Source organism: Triticum aestivum, chromosome 3D (assembly GCF_018294505.1).
Source record: "Triticum aestivum cultivar Chinese Spring chromosome 3D, IWGSC CS RefSeq v2.1, whole genome shotgun sequence".
NCBI lineage: Eukaryota > Viridiplantae > Streptophyta > Magnoliopsida > Poales > Poaceae > Triticum > Triticum aestivum.
Genome location: NC_057802.1, coordinates 608412601 through 608429631, shown reverse-complemented (window position 1 = coordinate 608429631; position 17031 = coordinate 608412601). Strand labels below are relative to the sequence as shown.

At 42.1% G+C, this 17031-nt stretch overlaps 1 protein-coding gene across 2 annotated transcripts; it reads left to right on the top strand.

The window, feature by feature from the left end:
- Positions 1-8511: 8511 nt before the first annotated feature.
- LOC123080933 (uncharacterized) lies at positions 8512-16577 on the top strand. Of its 2 annotated transcripts, none has more exons than XM_044503883.1 (16): positions 8512-9048; positions 9138-9378; positions 10003-10307; positions 10524-10700; positions 10903-11667; positions 11747-11841; positions 11927-11989; positions 12085-12173; positions 12260-12355; positions 12570-13226; positions 13948-14022; positions 14735-14805; positions 14896-14953; positions 15365-15563; positions 15676-15741; positions 15845-16577. In XM_044503883.1, the coding sequence occupies exons 1-16, from the start codon at positions 8756-8758 to the stop codon at positions 16339-16341; spliced, it is 3747 nt and encodes a 1248-aa protein (XP_044359818.1). In that variant the 5' UTR covers positions 8512-8755; the 3' UTR covers positions 16342-16577. The 2 variants fall into 2 exon arrangements, with proteins under 2 accessions (XP_044359818.1, XP_044359817.1); XM_044503882.1 differs by having other exon boundaries at positions 8512-9054.
- Positions 16578-17031: the final 454 nt, after the last annotated feature.

The window sequence follows — 17031 nt, the reverse complement described above, 5'->3', positions numbered from 1 at the left end:
AAAAAGAAAGACATTGTTTCAAATATGTGAACAGTTAATGATGTATTTATGTTCGGATATATGATACATCTACACACTGCCTCCCATTCATTATCGCCCAATGTGCCTGCATGTTTCTCAATATCAACTACACAAACACAACTTGTTGTTGACGCAACCGTCTCAAAGCGAAAGAAAATGTGTTCGTGTGTGAGGGCGGACATTAGGATATGTTGAGTGTGTCATCAAAGTTTAACCCTTGAATCGATCTAAAAAACCGTACACCAAATCTTTCCATATGTGGAGTGTTGCCTTACACATGATGAGAACCCTTTGGTACAATAAGACAAAAAAAGACTCTCTTCAATCTCTTGTAGTTAATCATGAAAACAGTAATATGTGACCGCAAATATAACCAAGATTAGTCCTATAAACATCCCTTATTCTCTAGAATTTGCCACTAAACCTAATATGGAAAATCTTGAACTTCAAATAAAAGTATACATACATTTAAGATAAACTATTGTATACTCTCGAAACCTTCTTTTAGATAATTGTTAGATTCTAACTTTTAGCTCCCGGGACAAGATATGTAGGGATGTTAAAACGGGCCAAAGCACATTGATATACACTGTTCTCCATGAGTCCACAATTTTATCCACCAAGAGTTGTAGTTTTTCAATTTTAGTCTTCTTGGAACAAGGGAGATAAAATTTAGTGAAATGTTTTTGAAGAGATAACATATCAAAAATTGATTTAACTTTGTTAAAATAATCCAAACTAACTGTATTCACAATATGTAATGATAATGTTATATTTTTACTATTTTTATTAAGTGTAATAGGAAACTATACTGATGTGCCTTATCTAGGCCATGAAGCCCCTATTGATGTTGGGCGGATCAACTACTACCCAAGGAAATATGCTGATAATTAAGAAATCTTAACACATGCCAGCACACTAATATTTATGCTCCACCACTAAAAAATTAAATATTATTTCTCAAAATAGCAATTGAGAACTTTAAGTTATCAAATAACACTATGAAATTCGAATATCAACATTTGGAATAGTGTAATCCGGGGCCAACCGTAGCGCAAATATGCACTTTCGGCCGGATCTAGTCATATTAATAAATACCTTTCTTTTGACAATCCAGATTCAACCGTTGGAGCCTCTCGATTACTTCCCAAATTTCTAATGCTCATTTGCCGCCACAACCTCATCAGCCAAGAAAAAATTGGGAGCACTCAGATATAGCACCTTCATCTGTTCGATCACGATGAAGACGGACGAGAAGCGTTGCACCTCTTTGGTTGCAACAAAGATAACTAGAGGCTGCACAGGAGGATGGTGTGCGCCACGGCGCCTCACCTCACCACAATATGAGGTTATGGCTTCGCTTTTGTTTCCTAGTCAAATTATCAGGTTGTCAAACTGAGTATATGCTTAAAAATCTAGCTGGTACAAATGCAATTGAAGTGGTAAACGGAATAAGCTTTGCAGTCAATTAAAAACTCTAAAAAAATTTTACAAAAATATCCCACAATTGGAGAATTCAATGTACTTCATATTCAAACACAATTTCTTATTCAAAATGCATGTAACGTCTTGAAATATGTAATGTTTAGTGTTATATAAAAAGAAAATAATCATCACATTGAGATGTCAGGAAAATGTGAAACAATGTATATATCAACAAAAATAAAACAACTAATACCTACTTCCAGAGTAATAAAATATACTACCAAAAAGATTGACCATAAATGTTGATCTCAGACAAGTGCACATGGCTAGTTGGAGTGCACTTTGGCAGAAGTATCCCGGTTTGTATATCGTTCCAAGGAAGTGGGTAGGCGAGTGTTATGATGAATGTTTCTGTCACACTTGAGGTGTCACTAGTCTCGAGTGAATTGATAAGTATGGTATCCGCAAGACTTAAGATGGCCATGGTGAAAAGGTGTTTGTAACGGAAAGTAACAAAACAAGAGAATAGAGAGTTGCAACTAAATAACATAAAAGTAAAAAAAGCATAAGGTAAATGGTGTTTCCTATAATGGAGAGGTTAGGTGTGGAGAGGTTCAGTTGATGGTAAATAGTGAAAGTGCCTTGTGTAACATTAATGTGGTGTTACCCTTCGTATTGAGTGTTCGATGATACGTCCATTTTGCATCACTATTTCTTATTATATTTTCCTCTTTATTATTGATGTTTTGCACATTATTCCTAAATTATAATGCCTTTCCCCTTTAAATTGTATGAACTACACGGAGAGGGAAATTACCGGAACACTCAAAAATAGGAGAAACATGATGGCAACAAAGAAAGCAAATTTCCAGAGCTCCGTAAATAGCAAACAAAACCCAAAAATCATTTCCGATAAAATACCCATGGAGCCAGAAGATGGGGCCAGTGGAGACCATGTAGTCATCCCCTGGTTGCGTGGTGTCACTACAGCAAAACTGCCTAGCAGTGGCAGGCGCTAAAAGTTCATCAGTGGCGGGCAACACTGTTAGGGCACGAACAGGGGTCCCTATGGGATGCGGCCACCCTTGGTCGCGTGGTGTCACTAATATAGAATTGTTTGTTCATCAATGGCAGGCAAAGCTGTTAGGGCGCCCGCTGCTGACTCCTGTTGGAGTTGTTGGGAATCCCCCAAAGAGGAAGGGTGTTGTAGAACAGCAGCAACACATTTCCCTTGGTTAGGGAACCAAGATTATCAATCCAGTAGGAAGCTCTGCTACTTGTAATAGGCGTTGGGATTCCCCAAAAAGGAAGTGTGAGGTAGTGTAGTAGAAAAAACTATTTCTCTCAGTTAAGAACCAAGGTTTATCGAACCAATAGGAGACGTCACACAGACAAGATAAATGGTACCTGCACACACACCAAACAAATGCTTGCACCCAACAACAGCAAGAGAGTTGTCAACCCCCTTGTTCTCGCCAATTGCAAGGATTAAATCTGATAGTGGTAAATAGATAAAATAAATAGAAAAATAAAAGTAAATAAATTGAAGCAAGTATTTTTAGGGTTTTAGTGTTGAAATATTAGGGTGGGCCTAGGGTCCATCTAACAATTTCAGAAAATCTACAAGGGCCCTGTGGATTATATGGCAATGGGTGTGGTGGGAAGTTTAGTGTCATACCTCTAGTTGGAGAGAAGTTGGACCTCCTTATAAGGGTTTCTCTTCCACATGCTATTCGAGACGAGAAGTGGTTCCGGTGCGCTCCTCCTCCTCCGCCCGCCTCGCCTCGCCTCGCCTCGTCATGATGCGTCGCGCCGCGGGGATGAGCTGAGCCGAGCTCACACCTATGCGCTTATTTTTGCCGGTTAGGAATGGAGGGACTTTGATATCCGGGCCACGATCTGAGACGCCGGATCGTGGCTGTCACCAACTCGGACTTAGGTCCAGCCCACGTCTCTCCACGCGGCCGCGCCTATATATTGGAGGGGCTGGCCAACCCTAGCCGCCATGCGAAACAGATCGCATCTGCCTCCATGCCCACTATCATTCCTTTTGCTGCTGCTGTCGCCGGTGATCCCATCCCGTCCACCGCGTACATGGTTGACGGGAGAGTAGGCCTTCGAAACCCCGTTTCTTTGGATCCTGTACGGGAGAGGGGCGATTAGATTTTTGGGGAGCGTCTCCTACGTGACTGCTTGCCGCCGCTGGTCCACGTCCGCGCCATCACCATGTCCACCGCCAACGGAGTCAACCGTGCCACCGCTGAGAAGCTTGAAGCCGAGAAGAAGGCCACCGAGGATGTCGCTACTGCCATTGCGGCCTCTGCATGGCCGATGAGAGGGTATAACTCATTTATCCCTCTCTTTGTTTATTACTGTTTTAGCCGTACTAGTGATTTGCGTATATGCTTCTACTTTCTGTCTAGTACGCGTTAATATGATCAAATATTAGTATGTGCTTAGTACTGTTTACGTCATGCTCATGATTTATTCTTGGATTAATTTCATCGAAAAATTGCCTATTTCCTCAGCATTTAGTAAATATAAAGTGAATGGACCCGAGGGCCATAGGTTCACTAGAGGCATCTCTCTCATGATCATAATACGGTGGGTAGACAAATTACTGTTGGACAATTAATAGAATAGCGCATGTTATGATGATTCTTCATGGCATGATCACTATATAGGCATTACGTCCGAGACACATAGAACAAAATCCATCTGTATCTACTACTATTAATCCACCTCTTGATTGCTATCCAGCATGCATCGCAAGGTATCAAGTTCATAATAAACAGAGTAATGCTTGAAGCATAATAGCATAATGTAGACACAACAAGATGTTACCTTTAGTAGCAACAATACAAATACATGTCTTGCAACTCCTTCTATCATAGAGTAAGGACACCGCGAGATTGAACCTACTATCAAGCACCTCTCCCACTGAAGATAAAATCAATCTAATTGGCCAAAGAAGATGGATAGATCGGAGAGAAATACATGGCTATAAAATCACACACAAATAAATCTTAGAAAAGACTGAAATACTTTAGATGAATAATATGATCATAAACCCACAATTCATCAGATCCCAACAAACGCACCGCGGGAATTATATCAAATAGATCTCCGAAGAGATTATTGTATTTAAGATCAAAGAGAGAGAGAGAAAGCCATCTAACTACTGCTATGGACTCGTAGGTCTTGTGGAAAGTACTCACACATCATCATGGAGGCAGCAAGGTTGATGAAGATTGCCTCCCCAATGGTTTTCCCCTTCGGTAGAGTACCAACAATGGACTCCAGATGGGACTAGGGAATAACAGAGGCTTGCGGCAGTGGAGGAATTGTTTCGGGTCTTGCTCTAGGGGTTTCTGGATTTTAGGGAATTTATAGCGCTGTAATTAGGTCAAACGGGAACACGTGGGACCCATAAGATCATAAGGCATGCCTCCCCCACTGCTTCCTTCCACCTTGAATGGTGTGTTAGCACACCAAATTCTATGACTATATTCAATATGCCCTGATGTCCATAGTACCGTACTCAGGCGACCCTACCCTTAAAGAATAGTAGGATTACATTCATCGTTCCAGCTGTAAAAACACAATTTCTAGTTTGACTGAATGAGATTCATGCAATAGGCATCAGTAGGGAGTGCGAAAGCAGGGCGTGCCACCTGAGCTTGTGCCTCCCTCGATCATCATCCGGTGCATCCCCGAAACTTTGAGGGTCTCTTCTGGTTTAGAAAAAATCACCGTGAAGTTTTGTCGTGCTTGGACATCATTTGGTATGTTTTTTCTGCGAAAAAAGAAATAGGGAAAAAATAGGAACTGACACTCACTAAGTTAATTGGTTAGTGCATAAAAATGATATAAAATGACATATAAAGCATAGAAGATTGATAATATAATAGGATAAACTAAAAAAATTATAGATAAACCGGAGACTTATCAAGCTCCCTAGTTTCTTCTTCTCGGTGATAACCTAAATGTACTTATTTCGAGAATGAATCCAACATAAACGATTATGATCAAATCTTATGCTGCTAATTTCTTCCTCTTCTAAGTGTGTTGTCTTGATATAACTAACCATGCTCATTACATGGTTGGCGAAGTTTTCTCCAGCTCAGTAAACCCCTATGCATGCATGTATCCAAATGAAGAATCGTGCATATTTTGCCAGAAGCTTTGACTGTCAAATTTAAGGAGGTTTTGTGTTTGGAAGATGGGAATCTCTGGTTATCCATGGCAGCGGGATTGTTGATTTTTATTCCCCAAGGTAGGATGTCTACATCGATAAAACTAAGGAATACTCATAAATATCTTACTCATTTCCTCCGAATCATCTCAAGGATGAATCTATGTTCTTAACTTTTTAAAATTTTCCCTACTTGACATATTTTGGTCTCACTGGAAATGGAACTGCAAAATGTGGATATAAAAATGGAAACCCTTGTGGCATTGTTTGTGTATGTGCAATCCATCTCAAGCCTAGGGTAGTAGTTCAACACTATGTAGGCACTCCCCATATTTATTTTAAAGATTTTTTTTGTATGTCATTGTTTGTGTATGTGCAACCATCTCAACCCTAGGGTAGTAGTACATCACTATGTACACACTCCTATATTTGTTTTAAAGATTTTCTTGTATGTCTTCTACATGTAATCTATTCGTTGTAGAAAGACATTAGTAGTTACTTGTCACTAGTGCAGAACAGGTCTTTATCACCGGTTCGTAAGGGCCTTTAGTGCCGGTTCTGCAACCGGCACTATGGAGTGGAGACTAAAGGCCCCTCCCTTTAGTACCGGTTCGGCACGAACCGCCACTAAAGGCCCACCACGTGGCGTGAGCTCGCGCTGTGGTATGGGGGACCTTTAGTACCGGTTGGTGCCGGTACTAAAGGTTATTTTTTGAAAAAAAATTCTGAAAATTTTGGAAAAAAATTTTGATTTTTTTTATTTTCAATTTTCTGAATTATTTGATGATTTAGTCTCTAATCACCCCTCTTAACTACTCAAGTGTGGATCACTCATTCCAAATCGTCTAACTTCCCGGCCGGTCACCCATCCTCTCACTCCCCTAGCCTGAGCACGGAGTTCTATTCCCTCTACTTTCCAAGTCTGCACTTGTTGTTTTCCTGACAATAGTAAGATGTCAATCCTATTAACCCTCAGGAATTTAGCTTGAGCATGAAGTCACACATTTCATTGTTTGAGTTTGAAACTATTGTTTAAAAAAAATTAATTATTTAGTAACACTAATATTTCTTGAATAATTAGTTTGACCATTGTTTGACCACAGTTTGACCAGATTTGACCAAAATTTAAAAAAACTGAAATAATTATTTAGTAACACTAATATTCTAGAATAATTAGTTTGACCACAGTTTGACCAGATTTGACCAAGTTTGAATTTTTTTTCCATTTTTTTCCACTCTAGATCTTAAAAGCCCCGTAACTTTTTTCTGTTAGGTTTTTGAGGATTTTGAAAATGTTTAACGGGGTTCCCCCAGTTAAATTCGGATGTAACTTTTCGAGTTGATGATTTTTCATATAAAAAACTTTTTAATCCGAGTTCGTATGCAAAAGTTATGCCCATTTTACAAATTCCAGAGAGATTTTGCAAATAAAGTCGAAATTCATATTTGTAAATTTTCCCAACAACTAGACCACATATCACATAGAAAACTTATTTTATTTTATTTTTTGACATTTTCATCATTTTCTTTAGTTTTTTCTAAAACTGAAAAGGCGGTCCACAGGGGGGTAGAGTTTGAAAATTGCCCTATAGTCCCGGTTTGTGTCTCCAACCGGGACTATAGGTCAGACCCCTTTAGTCCCGGTTCATGGCACGAACCGGTACTAAAGGTTAGCCCTTTAGTACCGGTTTGTGCCACGAACCGGTACTAAAGGTGATCGTGGGGCCCCGGCCTGACGCCAGCCTGCCACCACCCCTTTAGTACCGGTTCGTGGCACGAACCAATATTAAAGGTTCAACACGAACCGGCATTAATGCATAGCCGTTCGAACCGGCACTAATGCACACATTAGTGCCGGCTCAAAAGCAAACCGGCACTAATGTGCTTGACATTTGACCCTTTTTCTACTAGTGTGTATGGATCTAGGGTATCTTCACATAGATCACACATGTAATGCATCTGTTGAGATCAAATATTACGATTGGTGTTTCATCGTAGATTTTTTCTTTTGCATGATACAACTTTAGTACTCATTTGCTCTTAATCGTGCTATGGAACTTGCTAATTTTCTTTTATACCACTGACTTGGGGAAGGGTTGACGGACAGAGTTCAGATTTGTAAGGCAATGGTTATTATGCGCATTGATTTCTCTTCATCCTCCCATTCCGCATGTTATCCTCCTTGACGTTTACCGATGCGTGTCCATTTTCCATTTTCGATCCCGCTCTCCACTGGTCCCCTCTACGGGTAACTCTAGCAAAGTTAAGTTGCGAAATGTGAGTGACCAGTTCTACGGGATGCAGAGCGACGTGCTACTTTCAACGAAATTAATAAGCGATAAAGACGCGCTTGGACCCATTCCCGATCTAAAACTCGTGGTTATTATGTGTAGTGATTTCCCTTGACCCCTTCGTGTTATTCGCCTTGAATCCTCGATCCTCTTGAATAGTTGCCCCACGCGACATCTTTATGTTCCATTTGGCCTCCAACTATCCACCTTATCCTCCACTAGCAGTAACTCTAACGAATTTAAGTAGCGACATGGGTGATCAGTTTCGGGAGAGAGAGCGTGCGACTCATGATTGCCGCGAGAGAGCGTGGTAATTAAGTAGCGACATGGGTGGGCACGTGCACTCGTTTCGAACTAAATTAGTTACGGCTTGATATCATATTTAGGATTTGAGGCCCAATAAATCGAAGAAAGTGAGCTTGAAAAAAACGTTTTGTTGTATAGAAAACCTAGGTTGTACTAGTACACTACCCTTGAAAAAAAATTGTACTACAAGAGAGAAATGAAATGATGATTGACCAAATTGACCCCGGGTCCAAGAGTGTCAGAATTTGCCCTCGTGCCTAAAAAGGACCGATCTTTCTCTCCCATCTGTACCCGCAACCCGGCCGAATTCCCCCACGCGCTCCCCCTCGCCGCCGGCGACCTCCGCTTCTAGGGTTTTGCCCCCCGGCCCGCCCCGAATTCCCCCAACCCGCGGACCCCTCGATCCCCAATCCGGCCGATCCCGGCCGCTCGACGGCCGGATTGGCCGCCCTCGTCCGGCCGGTCGGCGGGATTCCTTCTTGACCTTGATGCAGTGCAGCTTCGGAGGGGGCTGACGATGTCGGGAGGAGGAGGAGGCTCGAGGCCCGACGCCGCCGCGGGGGGCTTCCCCGCGAGGGGGGCGCCGGGGGCCGCGACGGAGCCGCCGTCGCTCGCGCAGTACATCTCGCTGGATCAGTTCCCCGTCGGCGAGCACCGGCACTCGCGCTCCGCGGAGCTGCGGCGGGCGCTCGCCGACTCGGCGGAGCAGCCGCTCGCCGCGCTGGCGCAGGGCAAGCCGCTCCCCCCCGCGGCCGCCGAGGAGCTCCGTCGGATCCGGGGCGGCGTCGCGGAGTCGTCGGCCAGGGCCAAGTACACGTTGCTCCTCGTATCTTTTCACCGTGCTTTTCTTCCGCGTGCATTGCTGCTCCGGTGGGGCCTGAAATGGTATGGGGTTGCAGGGACAGGGTGAAGTCGCTGCAGGAGTCCATCCAGAAGCTGGACAAGTACAAGAACGTCGTCACGCGGCGCCGGCAGAGGAGTGACGGCGCGTCGGTGGATAGGTCGTCGGGGAGCGTTGGCGGCTCTCTTAGGATCGGGGCTCAGAACAGCGGGGATAACCCCGTCCAGAGGCTCGAGGAGAGGGCTAAGAGCTCGACCATGAGCAAGCGTGTCCGGTCATCGCTGGCGGCAGATGCACGGGTTTGTACTTCTGCCACTTCACCGTTGCTTTCAATCAGCAACTCCGTTTCGCTTGTATGCCATTGCTTCCACTATTGTAGTTAGTTTGAGTTGGTACCTTGGATTATGAGTTATGACATATTAGAGGTTCCATTATTCCTATTCTAAACAGATAAATTTGTGTGAACTGGTGGTTGGCATGGCATATCAGTGTGCGTGCGCAAATCACATGGGGCAACAGGTCATGGAAGTGATCTCATCTTAAATGACAAATCTTTGTATACTTCTATGATGCTGATAACTATGCGCTTAGGCCCTACTAGCCCTGCTGTGTACCGAATTCCATGACTGAATTAAAACATTGTGGAGACAGAACCGTTGGGTCGATTAATCTTGAATGGACCTGTTGTCTAGGTGGAGATGTGTCAAGATTGAGCAAAGCTTTTATACCATGTCTCTCTCCCGAATTCCCTTTTGTTGCTCAATGGTTGAGTTAAAGTCCCCACACTTATTTTTTTGTGGCCTGTTCAATTGTTAGACAATAGTGCATTTTTAGTTTTTCGACTATGAGTGTATTCATCTTTATTATGTCTTCACAGTGCTACCATTTGCCTTTTGTGTTGACTCTTTGACTTCATATTTCAGTTGGAAGGGCGTGTTAGTGTTTCTACAAGGCAAGGAGGCCCTTTGGTTGATACTGAGAAAAACCCATCTTTGGAGAAGGACAAAAGCTCCGTCAGAATTGCCAATGCCACATCAGGGTTTTCTGAAGACAAATTACGAGGCCTAGCTCCTGGTGGTGAAGGATGGGAGAAGAAGATGAAACGTAAGCGTTCTGTTGGAACTATGCTCAATAGAGGCAGTGATGTAGACCGAGATGTTAAACCATCAGTTCAACATAGATCAAACAGTGAAGTACGTGGACGTTCTAGTGATGCTATTCCATTTAGGTAATCTTCGTGCACTGTCATCAGCTTTGTTATGTATTTATAGTTTTTCCACATAAGCTTCAAATGGATCATTATGGAGATGCATTATGAGGTTAAGAATGCTATGGCTTCAGAGTTCCAACCTCAGATTATTGTCTTCAGGTTCATGACCATGGTGAGTCATCTCCGCATTCAGTGGCACCTATCTTATCCCTCCTTTTAATTGTTGTATGACAGACATGGAGCTTCTGCTGGAGCATCTGGAGGTAGCAAGATGGATGGAAGCTCTCAACTGAGTAGTTCTGGCTCACGGTATCTTCTGAAGACAGAGATGGATTCCACCCCTCTTCCAAATGAAAGACGAGAGCGCCATGGTGGGCTAGACAAAGAACGGGTTTTGGTGAAAGGAAACAAGTAAGCATTGATAGCTTGATGTCAATATTGTAGCAACACATTCTATAACATGATCAGACTGATTTGAATGGTTGAAACCTCTTTGTGCTGCTGTAGTTCATGTAGTTTCAAACTTTCTACTGTTCTTTTTTTTTTTTTGCAAAATATGAATAGTTATGTGCTTCTTCATTCTTCTGATGTTTTGTATCCATCGTGATTCCAGGGCACATATTTCCGAGGATATGCAACCAGGAACCTTAAGTCCTGTGACCAAGGGTAAAGCAACCAGAGCACCAAGAACCAGTTCGCTTGTCGGTATCCACTCATCATCTACTTTGCTACGCTCAGCTGGAGGAATTGATGAATGGGAAGAAGCACCTTGCACAAATAAAGCCTCACCATTGGGAAGCACCACAAATCGCAAGCGTCCCATGGCTGCAACTGCCTCTTCACCTCCTGTTGCTTGGGTGGGTCAACGTCCACAGAAAATGTCACGGACAAGAAGAGCAAATGTTGTATCACCGGTGTCAAATTTTGATGAACCCGTATCTGAAGGATCACCAGTTGATGTTGCTGTTAGGCCAGCATTAGAAACGCCCGGCCTTTTACTTCCGAGGGGTGCAGCTAGCAATAATTCACAAGCTGCATCTAGAATGGATAATGTTACATCTCCAGCTGGTTTATCAGAAAGTGAAGGGTCTGTTGCTACTGAACACAGGAATAAGGAAAAAGTCACAAACAGTGGCGACTTTGAGAATGAGGGGGCAAATTCAGCTCATGTGGCATCAGACTTAATTTTCTCGTCCAAGAAAAGCAGGATTCCGTTGAAAGAAGAACTTGAAGATGGTAGTATTCGTCGTCAAGGGAGGAGTGGAAGAGGCACTATGCATGTTAAAGGGTGTTCATCCATACCAAAAGAGAAGTTGGACAGCACTGAAACGAGGAAGTTGGTAAAGAGCGTAAGACCTGCATCTGAAAAGAATGAAAGGTGCTTAATGACTGAATTCTAGCGAACACATGTATTGTATTTGTATCTGAAACTTATGGTCTTCTTTAATTTGCTGCAGTAAGTTAGGCCGTCCTCCAACAAAGAAAGGCTCGGACCGCAAAGCATCATCTCGTCACCCAGAAATTCTGAATTGTGGGTCAATGGATACTACAGGTTTGCTGATAGACATTTTAATTTACCATTGAAGATCTTTGGTTTCTCTGAAAGTTGATCCTGATGCTTAAGTTGTTTGTTGTAGGTGAATCTGAAGATGACCGAGAAGAACTTCTAGCTGCTGCAAATGCTGCCCGTGGTGCAATAGGTGTGCAATTGCACATATCGTAGCTATCTATTTGCCATGCAAAGAGCTGCAATTTTATGTCTCATGGTTGATGAATTCTTTATCCTTTTCTGCAGTTGGTGCATATGCTGGCCCTTTTTGGAAGAAAATAGAACCCATGCTTACTTTCATCAGCTCTGAAGATTTATCCTTCTTGAAAAACCAGGTTCGATTTTATTTTCCTTACAAGTTGGTATAATGGACCTGTTGCCTTGTTGGGATGAATCATCACTTACCGGAGTCTCTGGTCAGATAATATTCTTGGAAGAACTTGAGATGGGCATGTCTAATAAGCACGATGAAGATAAGTTAAATGCATCAGCTAACTACAATGGGCCACCATCAATGGTACTTTACATTCTGCCACTCCTCTACTCTTATCGTGGAAGATGTTTCCAATAAATCCTCAACTTTTGTATTCCTTTATATGTCTACCACCTACTCTTATCGTGCAAGATGTTTCCAATAAAATCCTCAACTTGTGTATTCCTTTATTTGTCTACCCTGTACTGCAAAGATCTGAATTTGATACCCATGTTTCATATATTATTTTCATCTGTAGGTTGAGCATTCCTCCCAGGTTCTGCCTCCATCCAATTCTTCTTTGTTGCTGGATCAAGGGGAAGCAAATGGTGTTGGACCAAGGGAATCTGTTGACATTTTGTCTTATAATAATGGCGAGAATCATAACAACACATCTCAAAAGCCACAGGGGCAAGGAATATTTGGTGAAATGGCTCCCCTGACAAGTAGACTGCTCTCTGCCTTGATTGTAGAAGATGTTGATGACTTTCCCGAGTCCAATGGTGTCCAAGGAGATATACTTCTGGAATTCTCAAATGACTACCTTCCTCGTGCTGCCTCAGTTGAATTCGAAGCTACGGGGCTAGAATCCAGTTTTGGAATGTCTCCTGATTTCAAGCATTCAAACAGTAACCCAGCATATAACAGCATGTCCAATGGTTTTGCAGTTTCCAGTAATTTGAGGGGCTCATATAGTCAAAGTTCAGTTTGCAGTGAGAATCTATCAGATGGGATAAATGTTATGGGGTACCCAGAAAACGGCTCTCTGCATGGATCAGTACCGCAGATTACACAGCAGTATCAAACTCCCGGAAAAGATTTATCTTTACCATTATATGGATATCAGTATGCGCAGATGTCTTTGCATGATAGGACTTTGGTCGAGTTGCACAGTATTGACATTTTTCCAGAGATGGTATGGTTTCTAAAAGCCCGATTCATGATAAGTTGTCTATTTGAAGGTTATTTCTTTGTCATGTACTCCCTCTTCCATATTAGTTGTCGCTCAAACGGATGTATCTAGCACTGAAATACGTTTAGATACATCCGTTTCAGCGACAACTAATATGGAATGGAGGGAGTAGTTAGCTACAATTTTATATGGAAATGCTAAAAATCTGACGTCAGGATGGCAAATTATGTTGTCGCGAGGATGGCAATATCTTGTAGCAAGCATGGCAATTCCTGGCAAAAAACTGAACATGGCAAGGATTTGCCATGCTTGCTAAAGGGAATTGCCATCCTTTCTTATTTGATTCCATTTTTTGTTTCTTTTCATTTTCTTGGGAACTGACAAGAGATTATCAGTACATTATTTACATGATATAAGCCAATTACTTCAACTAGATCAGACAAATTTTGGAAGTATGCCGTGATCAGGGCTGAAAGCAGGCTGTGAATTCGAAACCTTGACGGGGTGTGGTTCTGTGGGTGTTGATCTGTCGTGAGAGTGTTGACCCTCATTTTGCATCGTATGTTCCTTTAGGGTGAACCAACTGCAAACATATTTTGTTGATCCTTGAGAAAACAGATGCATCATAGATCGTCACCTCATTGTTTTCAGTATTTGTGTGTTATTCCATATGTCTCCTTATTAACTCAAATCATGGTCGCGGCGATATTTTTTCTGACTGCAGCCAGAGCTGGACGAGGGAGAGGATGAGGATATTAATAAAGTTATTTTGGAGCTGCAGAAAAGACTCTTTGATCAGGTGGGTACATTCAGCATTCAATTTTGGTTAAACTCAACAGATCATTCGGATAATTAAAGTTATCAAGTCATCATTTCATCTTCTCTAGAGTTCACATGAAGTTACTGTGAAAACTTAGAGCATACTAAACTAGCATTGGTATTAGTAGTTCTAGAACTTGAATTCGAGGCTTCAAGCTTAAGTAGTGAGACTGATGAGAATATTATGGTGGAATTGCTTGATATGTTAAGATTGATTGTGCAAAAAGTTGTTGGGTCTCATGTGACAAATGGATAGAACCTGAAAGTAGTGAAATAGCAGGTCTCACCAACTTAGCAGAATTCAATAGATAAGTGGTACGGTGAGAAAGTCACTATTTTGGGTTGTTTGAATATGGCAATATTGCATAACTTGGAATAGTTTGAGTCAATTTGAAACAGTCCCACATAGGGAGCTTTAAACCAAATGAGATTATGCACCACACTTCAAGTAATTCTAGCAGCCTTGTCCTCATTTTGCACGTGTTGATGATTTCCTTTTGTCGTTGGATTTACAGCAATTCTATGCATTAAAAACATTAAAAAATGCATTTTGATGCAAAAGTACCTCCCTGCATGTGTCCTTTTGTCAACATTCAGTTTGGCATATTTCTTAGTACTTGTGCAACTTGCACATTTTTGTCGGAAAGGATATGCTTTTCTAATTAATATGTATGCTTCTTGACTTGTTTCAGGTGAATCAAAAGAAATGCCAACTAAATAAGCTAGAAAAAGCAATTCGAAATACTAAAAACATGGAGGAAAGGTATTAATGATTCTTCCTATGTCTATCTTTTTTATTAATGTAACTGAGTAGAAACTATTGCGGTGTCTAATTCCAAAATTTTGTCTGCAGGAGCCTGGAGCAACACGCAATGAACAAATTAGTAGAGAGGGCATACAAAAAATTGCTGGTACCTGAATACTCTATTAGTTACATTACCGCCTACTTTTTATTAGCACTATTTTTTTAAGGAATTGGACGATTAGGGCATTCTGCTTCCCATAGGTTTCGTGTCTTAACTGATTGCTGAACAACTGAGGTGGGTGATGTGATGAATGTTGGCCTGGCACCTTCATAGTGTAGTCTTGTTTATTACTCAAAAAAAGTGTAGTCTTGTTTATACCAGCAATGTTTGTTCCTAAATATCTCATTTTTGAGATGCATTAATCTGGCATTCGCTATTAGTCCATTCTGTATAACTAGGAAATTTTTTATTGGTTGGTTTCCAGTGTTGCTTGTTTCTTTCTATGTATGTTTTTTTTTTGTTTACCACTTCAGAAACCAATATAAGTAGTAACCTTAACCTTGATCTTTTTCACAGGGTGGTCGAGGTAGTTCTAGTCACAAGGGCGGTCTCAGTAAAGCGGCCAGTAAGGCCGCAAAACAGCTTGCATTGGCTTTTGCCAAGCGAACACTTGCCCGGTGCCAGAAATTCGAGGAAACAGAGAAAAGCTGCTTCAGGGAGCCTTTCCTTTGGAGTGTGCTGTCCGCTCCTTTGCCAAAGAGTGACCCAGTTGATGGTAATGCACATGCAATTGAGGATATCGAAATAAGCCACACAAACTCGCCTATTTATTTGACACTATAGTTGTAAGAACTTCCATATAATTAATCTGCCTTCTTATGCTCCAGGTGTCCCTCCAGGATCTGCAGATAGGCCAAAGGCCCTAAAGCTTGACAGAAGCCCATTAAGCCAAGGTATTTCTAGCACCCTTGAACACATTTTACTTAACTTTGGCATGATGATTTTGTAAGAAATCTTTTTCATGAGGTATCCCAACATCTGCTGATCCTTTTGCAGGTAGCACAAAATTGAAAAAGGGCGAGAGAGAAAGGGACCAGAGCAGAGATGGGTCTGCCAAGAACTCCAGCTCGAAATCAGGCAGCGGCCGGAACTCGTCTGGCAGCGGCCGGAACGAGCGCAAGACCAAGATGAAGCCAAAGCAGAAGCTAGCGCAGCTATCAACATCTGGAAACGTCCTTGGCAGAGTCACAGAGCCATCCAACTCCAGCTTCCCATCACCGTCGCCACGAGAATCCAACGAGTGGAACAACCCTCTAAGCACAAGACCTACCCAGCAACCAAGGAACAGTGCGGCCAATGTTGCTCCGGAGTCCCTGGACGCCCCCATGAACCTGCCACCGATGGACCCCATGGTGGACATCCTGGACGTGCCGGAGGGCAACGACATCAGTGCCTGGTTCACGGACGGCCTGGACGACTCGCTGCAAGACTTTGATTTCTCTGGAGGCCTGGAGATCCCGGACGACGATCTCACCCAGCTAGGGTTCATGTGAGATGAGAGCTATAGTAAATATCATTATATATATGTGCATATAATTGGATGATTCTTGATGCTGTGTTAGCAAGCGCTGCCTTGCTGGTTTGCCGCACTAACCACCTTAGCTGATGTAACTAACCCCAATTGGTATTGGTGAGCATCATGAGGTGACAGCATCTATTAATCTGCAGTTTCAGTCTTGAGCATCATGTGAAGACTATATATATGCTTCACGGAAAGTAATTTTGGCAATTTTTCTTTTCTTTTTTGCGGTGAAATTTTGGCAACAAGTTGCCCATGCTCCCCATGTTTCATCTCTATTTTTGTTTTTTGAGTTGAATATTGTTCACAATTTAATGGATGCAAGTGGAGTACTATATAATTTGCATGTTAAAAAAGTCGTAACAAAAATACTCTATAAAATAATGTGAACTGTACAAAAAAACACACTGCATGTTATTTAACTTGGCACTGTTCATCTGAGTATTTGTCCTTTTTTGTGTAGTCACAAATGTTATATTATTGGATGAATTGGTACAAGTGCACAACTGCATGGCATTACTAACATCTACAGTATGCATCATTTCACATTTGATAGAAACTAGGAAAAGGTTAAAAGGACTAGAATATGGGTTTGCAATTGTGAATAGTTTGCGCAACTTTTCTACCTTCCAGTCAGGCGATTGTGCTGATCAATGTACATTAT